We start from the raw sequence: 10550 nt of genomic DNA, 5'->3' as shown, positions 1-10550 counted from the left end.
GCATTGGTGTTCTCTCCATCTATTCTAGGCCTGTTGGCAGCAACAACGGCGCAGCTTTCATGAATGTGGTTATTTTGTTTCTGTCCAACTAAACTGTAATGATGAAAAGTGGGGGAACCGTCATCTAAATTGCGATGGGTGTTTGTGTGGAGGGATGAAGATTCAAAAGTAGATATGATGTGCATGCTGGACACAGATCTAGTTAGAAGCCCTATTCTGTCATAACTAAGAGTCATAACCAGAATCAGGCTCTGATTGATTCACAGTGTACTTTCCAGTCAACACACCATCACATACACACACACACACACACACACACACACACACACACACGCCATCTCAGAATCCAAATAAACAATTTATCGTTTTTCAGATCCTACGATCTATCTATAGACGCGAACACTGCGCATGTTACAAATCGCAGTAAATGGTTCATGAATGCCAAATGAAGAATAGGGCTGTTTCTTTATTTTAGTTTATTTGACAGTGCGCTGCCATGAGGTAAGAGAAAACCACATCATACATGTATGCTTGAAAAAGAAAAAACGACGAGCTCTGCTGTATTCTGCCATTTACAGAAACTCTGTGAACTTTTAGATTATAACGGATGTGTAGATCTAGATCAGTAACGTACATTTGAGTCTCTTAGATGTAGAGCACTGACTGCACTCTTACTTCATTAAGCACAACTCAAAAGCACATTATGCATACATGATGTACAGTGAATAGCCTGTATAGACGACGACGACGACGACAGATCAAACGGAGGCAAAATGTTAAATGACATGGATTCAGATGATAGACCGGTTTTTGAAGGAAAGTGCTTGGGTTTGCCGACTAGCCAGTGGCTGCACTTTGCTTTGGCATGTGTCACTGTACTCTGATTGTCTAATTTGTGATTGTCAAGGGAAATTGAACGAAAACGAAAACCCTGCAAAAATGAGTCAACAGAGAGCTGGAATTCGCTTGAGTTTTTGAGTCATACTGACTTGATTGTGATGTCCAAAATGTTTGCACTGTAATCGGGGGAGTAGTAACATGGGGTTTGTACTTGCTGTAACTGTGTGTCGCTGTGTATCTTAAAGGCTGGATTGATTGTATTTATTTGGCATGGTCAGTAAAAAACAGCTTGATTTAACTCACCACAGTACTTTGCTCTGGCTCTCATTATTTCTCATCTTGTAGCCGTATGTATACACTTAATTATACTAGAACCTCCTCCCCTGAACACCACCAATGTCATGACTCCTGTAGAATTCCCTATAGGGGATTCTCTCTCCTAGAAATCACTGACGTCCTCCTCACGTCTCAGGAGGAGCGTCATCATACCATGGAGTCATACGCCAAATCTAATTTGTTTATTGTATCATTAAAGTTTATTGTACTTTCTTCTAGTCTCTTATTATTGAAATATACACATACATAATGGGCAAAGCAAGTTGAGTATCCCTGGACTATGGTCTCTGGTCCATACCAAGCCTTATGGTATGCACTCTACTAGGTGAGCCACCAGGCCAAAAGATTTGAGGTACTGCCCTTTGTAGGTCACCAAGCACTGCTATACCCCCCGTGTACCCATTCTTTCCAATAGAAGGAGGATTTGCCAACCGGTAGACTGGGGTGGTTGTTCCATAAGCTAGAAGTTGTGTTCAGGAAGGGGCCAAAGTTGAGAATATTTGCAGAGACATTTAATATAGATAGACACACCCCAACTTCCAGTCACTTCCTGGATCTGTCTGAGGGCAGTCATATTAATTCTAATACTGTGTTCTTATATGAGCAAAATAAAACATCTCTGTACCTTTTTGTCCACAACACGGTCGGGTGATTTCACGGCATTATCAACCGTGTAACCACAGGGTGTGGTTTAGTTCAACCTTTTCAGCTCAATTTCCTTTGGCTTATAAACTTCTTGTCTTATAGGTGCGGCTGCAGTCGGAGGAAGGACCGAGGAATGGTTTCCTCTGTCTCCCAAACAGGAGGACATGTGTGAAACACAGTAGTTTATTCTCTCTATAGTAGTCTAATGTTCATGTTATATATAGACCTATATATTTTTTGTTCATCTTCTAATAAAGCATAGTGCCTCCTTAATTGATTTAAGCTACGTTCACACAGCAAACCTTAGTGCTCGAATCAGATTTTTTGATCAGATCAGATCTATGCGTGAGTCACTGGAACAATAGGAACTTGTTCGATACATCTTGTGATCGATACATTGGAATTTGGAATAGTATTTTTTTTTCTGTACAGCTTGCCATTAGTATTTTTCACTATTCTGACAAGTGTTTTATTGTCTACTACGACTTTTACGCGCAAAAAGAGAGAGAGAGAGAGGTTTATTGCCTGGCATACCTTTTTTTCTTTTTTTCCTGGACAACAGCCAGTGAGGATGTCAACCTCAGAGAATTCAACACATATGGATAGTGTACAGTATACAGTAACTAAATGAGCTGGAAGATTTCATAGTAATGAACAGCTCACATAGAGTAAATTCCCCAGCCAAACATATTTAAAACAAATGAATTATACAATGCACGTGGTTGACCCATTAAATTATTTGATTTTAATTATTTCCATTTTTTAATATATAAATCTGATTAGTCAATCTAAATCTTTTCCATATCCTGATTGTACATAAAAGTTTAAATAAACATATGAATAATTCATTTCAAAGTGCTACAATATGGTAAATAAATGGTAAATGGCCTGCATTTATATAGCGCTTTTATCCAAAGCACTTTACAATCAGTAGGTACATTCACCCATTCATACACCGATGGTGGCAGGCTGCCACGCAGGGTGCTGGCACACCATCAGGAGCAATTTGGGGTTCAGTATCTTGCCCAAGGACACTTCGACATGCAGACTGGAGGAGCCGGGAATCGAACCACTGACCTCTTCTATCCAAAGCGATTAGTGACGACCCGCTCTACCTCCTGAGCTACAGCCGCCCCAATACAATAAACAAGGGCAGGACTAATAAAATATGACATTAAAAATGTAAGCAAAATAAGATCCAAATTAAATCCTGTCAAATATAAATTATACCACATTTATATATCTTTACACCAATCCAAGAAAACGCAAACATCCACCTCAACTGTTCCTCAAAGAGAATGACGAACTGACCTGAAATACATTACAATACAAGGCATCCGACAACAGTTTGTCCATTCAGCAGCACTGCGCACAGCAGCAAACTCAAACTGAATTCAAAAGTCTTCCCCGCATCACTTCTGTGGCAAAACACTGGGCCGAACACAGGTGCAGCCCACTGGGATGGTCTCCGTCCCCAGTCTGAAGGCGTAGTTGTTCCTCCCCTTCCTCCCTCCCTTCCCGCCTTTCCAGACTCTGAGGGATGGGATGGGAAAATCAGTCAAGAACTGCATACAGTCAAGATGATGCTCTGGATAAAGAGACTACAGAATTACATTGAGGTGAATTGCACTGGACTGGATGGCGATAGGCGCAAAAACAAAATCATTGCTTTTAGGACTAACACTGTAGTGACTTGTTTTCTATCTGACCTGTGGAGGACCAGGATTTGGTAGTAGATAGGTTTGGCCTCCAGGCTCAGGTCCTCTCCCCCTCCCTGCAGGCTCAGACAGCCTGAGGTCAGACAGTCAGCATGGGAGATCCGGCTGGGGAACCGAGATGGCACACAGGAGTCTCTGGAGAGAGAGAAAGAAATGTTACGGCTACAGAACATTGCCTTTACAGTTGTATTAATAAGGCCTTAATTAACCTTTTAAGAGCTCTTTTGGATTTTAGCATCAACCAGAGCTTCAGAATTCAGTGCTACACACTGGTGGCTCCTCACATAATGGGATCAGCAATTTTAACATTTACTTTGGATGAGAGACTTTTGTATTGGAATTCCACATTGGAAAACATTGAAGAATCTCCCATGAAATCATTATGAAAAGCACGTTTCAGTGCCGATGTGACAGTATAATAATCATCTGGCTTACGGTAGAGAGCCGGATCTAAGACATGCATTGTCTTGCCACCTAATTAAAGGCTTCCGGAGAAATTCCTTCCATGAGTTAAAATAGAGTTTCAAGACTGCTGTCAAAATGGTCAACTTGCTCTACTTGTCTTTGCTCCAGTCCCAAGTCAGTATCAAGTATTGAGGCACAAGTCTGAAGTCAAGTCCCAGGTCTAATGCAGATTATCAAGTCAAGTCCATGTAATTAATGCAAAGCAAAGTCTGAAGTCTAAATGCAGACTATCAAGTCAAGTCCATGTAATTAATGTCAAGTCTGAAGTCTATAATGTAGAACAGCAAGTCAAGTCAGAACAGTTCAGTATAGATTTCATATTGGAAAAAATATATATATATGACTTTTCAATGCAATATGGTTATAATAGGATAAAAACTGTATAATCATGACTGATTTTTCGAATCACTTTCAACTCCAATCAATTCAAGCATTCCATACAATTGCATTCATTCTGCTGGAACAAATCTAATAACTTTCAGTTTAAATAATTTACACAAACACAGATCTTTTGTCAAGACTTTAGAAACCTTTTTAAGTCATCAGAGTCAAGTCCCAAGTCACCAGAACCCAAGTCAAGTCTCAAATCTTCTCTTCACACATCAAGTTAAGTCCCACGCAATTGTGACTTGTGACACCAAAATGGTGACTTGAGTCTGACTTCAGTCCAAGTCATGTGACTTATTGTTATAAAGAACAATAAAGGTATAGTCAGATCATATAATAATGCCTCACCTGTAGGTCCAGGGTGAGAGAGACATGTTGGCAACAGTTGAGACAGACATGCCGGTGACCTGAGGCTGCAGCTTGGTGTCCAGGATCAGTCTCACTATCTGGTCCTTCTGTCCGCTTCTCTGCCCCAACTTCAGAGAGACCGCCTGTCCCATCTTGGAGCCATGCAGATGCATCACCAGATCCAGCACCAACAACCATCTGAATGTCTAGACTCAAGGGAAAAAAAACAGGACATTACTTTTTGAAACTACACAGGACATTACTTGCTGTGCTTTTAAGACAAAGAAACCAACAAGAACTCCCACACTGATAATAAAGGAAGAAATACAAAAGGATAGCACTTTTTTGTCACTTTTGTTCTTTATCAAATACATGTTAGTATTTTGCATCAGTTTTGGATTTCTGCCTAATTGATCAGCGTGCAAGATATTGTTGGTTTATTCTTTTCATTCATGACTTATGAAGTCGGCTTTTGAAGAAAAAAAAGACTTGCCCTTGAACCGCAGACATGTGAGAATTTGAGCTATATCAAATGTAGCATTGCATGCTACATTTCACACATGCACACACACACACACACACACACACACACACACACACACACACACACAAACACACTCACACACATTACATACACATCCTATGAAAACATCAGAAAAGCGACCCAACTCACCAACAGCATAGTTCTGCAGTCTCGTCCGCACCTAAAACATATACCGTGGAACTCTCCTGCAGTTTGATTGTGTCTTGGTTGTAGCTGGGTGGGTTTATATGCAGGCAGCGCGTGTTGGCAGGTGTCAGTTGGCAGGGCCTGTGGTGCATTTCCGCTGAGCCTGCCACTGATTTTAGAGCAAGATAACATTTTTGACCCCGTCTCTGTGGTTATGTTTCTGTTCATATCTCACTATCAATCTTTTTCTCTGCATCACCTGTCTATGTCAGCTTTTTTCTTTCGATCTCCCTTTTGTCATCATATAGCCTGGTAGCATACAACTCGAACATAATTGGGAAAAGCCCCAGCAGAGCAAGGCAAATCCATAGGCATTTATAAGTTGTAACCGCATACTCTCAGGACTATGGATGTGATACATTACATTACATTAGGTCATTTGGCAGACGCTTTTATCCAAAGCGACTTACAATAACACATTTTTGTCAGCAATAGAGCAATCAACTATGTAACACAATCTGTGACAACTACAACTTCTGAAGGAACAGTGGTACAAGTTTAGTTTAGGTTAGTAGATGTAATAAGAGCCCCCTTCCAGTCAGTGTTTCTACCTGTTGAATAACTCTCTTACTTCCTCTTGAGTGTGTGTACTCTCCTGAAGTGCTTTAGTTTCACTTGACCCCATTTGACTTTTTATAACAACATGTAGCCTCATGACAAGCAATCATTCCCCTGTATGGAGTTTCCCCATCATTGCGTGTGTGTGTGTGAGGTGGGAAAATGTATTTTTTGGCAGGCAGGTAGCAAATTTGTAATTTAAGAAACTATCAATAACCGACTCGCAGCTGTATGTCTCCACCGACAAGTGATGTTGCAATTTAGAAGTGATCACTATAGAAGTGATCACTATATTGACATATATGGATGATTCCAGTGAGTAATATTTCCCATGAGAAACATGCCGTCTTCACTCAGAGACAGACAGAGGAAGCTCAATATCAGCCAATACATCGAGCTTATGGTGGACTACCGGAGGAACACGAGGCCCCCTGTCCTGGTTGTCATCTAGGGAGAGGAAGCGAAGATGGTGGACTCATGATGCAAGTATCTTGAGGTCCAAATCAATATAATTAATATGATTATTAGGTCAACTTAAATGATTTTGATGTCTGCAAAAGTATAACAGCACTTCCACCATTTTTCCCACGGCGCTGCGCCATGCAGTGGTCCGGGGTCATAATAAGATGGGAAAAGTCAGGACACTCACTCACTTAGGGATGTTTAGTGGGAATAGGGGTCGTAGCTATGGATAGGAAGGTGGTAGAGTCGGGATTCGAGGGATGGCTAGGGGGATATGAGTGGTGCGGGCGTGGGGGGGGGTCAAGGAAGGGGGACTGGGCTAGGGAAAAGGGGGCGTAGCTAGGGATAGGAAGGTGGAAGAGAGTCAGGATTTGAAGGGTGGGTAGGAGGAGTGGCTAGGGGGGGGTGGGTGGGGGTGCAGGCTGAGTGGCCACACCACTGCCCCATGGGCTTAAAGGTTTGCACTTTTTGTAGAATGACCCAAGATCGTTTTCTCACCTACTGTACAACGGCAAGCAAAACATTATGATGTCACAGTAAAGTTGACCTTTGAACTTTTGGATATAAAATGTTATCACTTTATCATTTTATCCTATTCTGTGAAATTTTGTCATCATCCATCCATCCATCCATTCAAACAAGAGAGAATAAATGCTCTCCCATTAACATTTTAACCACAGTTTCAGTTTCTATTTACATTTTCAACTGCATGCACTAGAATGAATTACTTAACTTTACATTCCAAACTGTCAACCCACTCTGAGCAATGTAGGCCAAAGGAACGCTGACGGGGTTCTGGTTACAACTCAGCACCAATACTCATCACACACCCACGATATGCTCTTCCCTTGCAAGACATGAGTAAGTATCAGAAAAGAGCCATCTAAGTGGCACACAGCCATAGTAGAACGTGTTGTGTGAAGTGAAGTGCACAAAATTAGATGTTCATATGCTTTGACACCATCACCTTTGCCACACAATCAGTTGTACTTTTGTTTTTCAAACAGTGATTACAACATGTTTGAATACAGTGTATACAGTGTATATTAACCTATACGAGGGATCAGCCGAGCAGCATTTTGGGAAACAAACCGCGTCACTGGGTGGCAACGGCAATGGAACCCTATGGAGCGTGCGTGAGCTTTGGGAGACTTGAGTGTCTGACTCTAGCCGGCTGACTCTGTTTACATTTTAAAAACTGTGACAGTTCACACAACTTTGTGTTTTACGTTTTTGGAGAACGTTTGAATGAAAGGTGGCCGGCCGCTTGGTTAGCCGGCCGCCTGGTATAAGCTCAAAACGTATCTGGACTCTGTATGAGACCTGGCTACCTATTTCTCAGTTTGGCCTTTGGCCTCTGATTTGAAAGCGTAAAAAGTGAGGCAGGTGAGATTTGAACCAGTGAACAGTAGCTACATGCCAAGCAGCTGTTTACCTCACTGAGTTTGAGTCAGAGACTGTTCAGACTCCTTCATCAGCTTATTTCAGTGTTCAAACTACTGATGATAAAGAAGCATCACTGCTGGCAGAGTCTGATGCAAGGATTGAACCAACAACCACCTACCCCACATCCACATTTATCTGGGTGAGCTACAGCCCACTTCCCCTGGGATAGGGGCTGGGTGATATGGACCAAAAATCATATCTTGTTTTTTAGAGAGAGAGAGAGAGAGAGAGAGAGAGAGAGAGAGAGAGAGAGAGAGAGAGAGAGAGAGAGAGAGAGCACTCTACAGAAGATATATTATGAGAGGACCAAACATCAGCCATGATTATCAGTCTATTGGTTTATGTGTCTGTAAAACTCTATGGCTCTATATAACTTGCAGGTATAGAGGGTATGCACACCCACTGAAACACACCCCCTCAATCAGGAATGAGTGTCAAAATGAGTGTCAAATTCCTCCCTGAGCAGCAGGTGTCAGTTATCTAGGCTGATTACTGCATTCAAGCTCAGTCTTGCTGTGACTCAGTGGGCGTGACCCCACAGTGACTTCTGCCTCTGTGACATCACATGCATACCCGCTATAGTTTCCATGAGTCTCAGGGCAAAAGTGCTTTTTGAACCGAAAAAGTTTAAGATGGCTAAAAGCTGAAACTATGATGACATATTCTACAGGTAGCCTATGGCATGAAGGAGAGAAATAGAACAGAAAAGGAAGAAAGATGCATTTATGGACAGCAGCCACAACAAGCCAATTCAGCAACATTTCAAAACCTTTTTGCCCCATCCCAAATGTCTCGCCCCTATAGATCCCAAGCTCAATTTTATTGTCCAACTCATAATGAAAGAAACTCTGCATTAAAAGACCATTCAATGCTAGAAAATGAAATGAAAAAGAGGTTGGATGTGTCTTGATTGTTACACTAATTAACATTGTCACTGTGCTGTGGGCTAGATGAAGCTGAAACAAGATGTTCTCAAGATGCACATACAAGGGAGCAAGTGGCTTTGTCTAGTTGTTGGTTTGTTAAAAATTTTGTCCCACTGATGATGTCACAATGTCTATGACCTCAGTGATGTCATCAGTGACAACATTATTGACCAAAATCATCTTATGACATAACATTATGTACTGTCAATGGACATAACTGATGATGTCATAGGCGCTGTGACATCATCACTGATGATGCCTAGTTCTCCAAAAGAACAACTAATAGCCTAAGCTGATGTCGCAGGTAACTGTAGAAGACTCTTCTAACAGTAGACTTTAAAAAATCTGTAAAACTTTCTATCTGTAATGCAATATAAAAGTGATTATAATATGTTACAACTATGAGAATTATAACATGGGGGGGGGGGGGGGGGTTGGTCAGTGAGTGACCAGCCATTATGATAGATTATGATACTTGACCTTATAAGTCATTATAAAATCCTTTATAATGTGTTACGATTATCGTTATAAGCATTACGAATATGCTTATAACTATAATTATACAGTGCTATTATCAGATTATAACGCATTATAAGTATGTTTATATTGCATTACAGACATGGGCCAGCCAAGACCATCCTCTTTTTGATGCATTTGACCCTCTCCTTCAGGACAGAAGTACAGGGTTCCCAGGGTAAAGTGCAATAGATTCAAATTGTCTTTTGTCCCGAGTACAATACACATGCTCAACTTGCACAACAGGTCATTGTTATCTTGCACTCTCTGCTCACACACTTTATCCTATCTTATCCATTTTTACACACCCATCTTTTTAGATATGTGTTGTGTTGCACTGTTATTGTGTGTGTTGTCATCTTTTGTCTGTGGTCTGTTGCAAGACAAATTTCCCCCAGTGGGACAATAAAGTACTGAACTGAACTGAACTGAAGTTACTGAACTGAACTGAACTTCTTAGAAAGTGTTTACCAAAAAAAAGTTGCTCTCGGGTTAAAATGAACATGAGAGAGCGTAGGTTGCAGCGCTGGGCCGGGAAGGTGATGAGTCAGTGGTGACTGGTGGGTGTTGAAACCTGGACGTCATCATGTCCTGGATGGCGGTGGGACCGGTTACTGGTTCCAGTGGTACGACTCAGGCTCTTATCTACAGGCTGATCGGAGCCACGCGCTTTTACAGTAGGCTACACAGCAGCAAGTCAGATAGCTACCGGTATGTATGTATGTATGCCTATGATCTGTGAGTGTGTGTGTGTGGGCGGGGTCAACTGTTCTAGATAGGGATCACGAACAGCGTGAGAACCGTGAGTGGTGCTGTCATGAGTACAGAAGCATTTTCCCAACCAGGGAAGAGGTGGGTGGGCCACCCTGCTTGGGGAGCTGCCTGCCACCCACTCAAGGTTCATTCATGTTTTGCCAATGGAGATTTTGCATATTATGCTTGTTCAGAGTGACGCTCTCCACTAGAAACCTTACACAGGCAGGAAAGCTTTAGTATTTGATGACCAAACACTTAAACAAACACATAAGTTCCCCAGCCTCTTCAGGAACCTCAAAGTCACGGTTCGTTTCCTGCCAAAGCTGGCAGAGAAGCAGCAGCCACAGACTGTGCAATTTTATCCAAATGTTAGGCTGCTGGTAATTTCCCATGATGATACTTTGCTCTGTCAATCAA

The 10550-nt window shown here is 41.8% G+C and overlaps 1 protein-coding gene across 2 annotated transcripts; it reads right to left on the bottom strand.

Moving 5' to 3' along the window:
• Positions 1 to 2582: 2582 nt before the first annotated feature.
• il17a/f3 (interleukin 17a/f3) lies at positions 2583 to 5492 on the bottom strand. 2 transcript variants are annotated; one of them, XM_083643717.1, is made up of 4 exons: positions 5413 to 5492; positions 4740 to 4945; positions 3531 to 3674; positions 2583 to 3354 (listed from the first exon to the last, which is right to left on the bottom strand). In XM_083643717.1, the coding sequence occupies exons 1-4, from the start codon at positions 5419 to 5421 to the stop codon at positions 3234 to 3236; spliced, it is 480 nt and encodes a 159-aa protein (XP_083499843.1). In that variant the 5' UTR covers positions 5422 to 5492; the 3' UTR covers positions 2583 to 3233. The 2 variants fall into 2 exon arrangements, with proteins under 2 accessions (XP_083499843.1, XP_083499844.1); XM_083643718.1 differs by having other exon boundaries at positions 4740 to 4950; positions 5413 to 5456.
• Between the last annotated feature and the right edge of the window lie 5058 nt (positions 5493 to 10550).

This window comes from Poromitra crassiceps (assembly GCF_964638095.1).
Source record: "Poromitra crassiceps genome assembly, chromosome: 9".
NCBI lineage: Eukaryota > Metazoa > Chordata > Actinopteri > Beryciformes > Melamphaidae > Poromitra > Poromitra crassiceps.
Note: the sequence above shows the minus strand (reverse complement) of the source record. Positions and strands in the feature narration are given on the sequence as shown.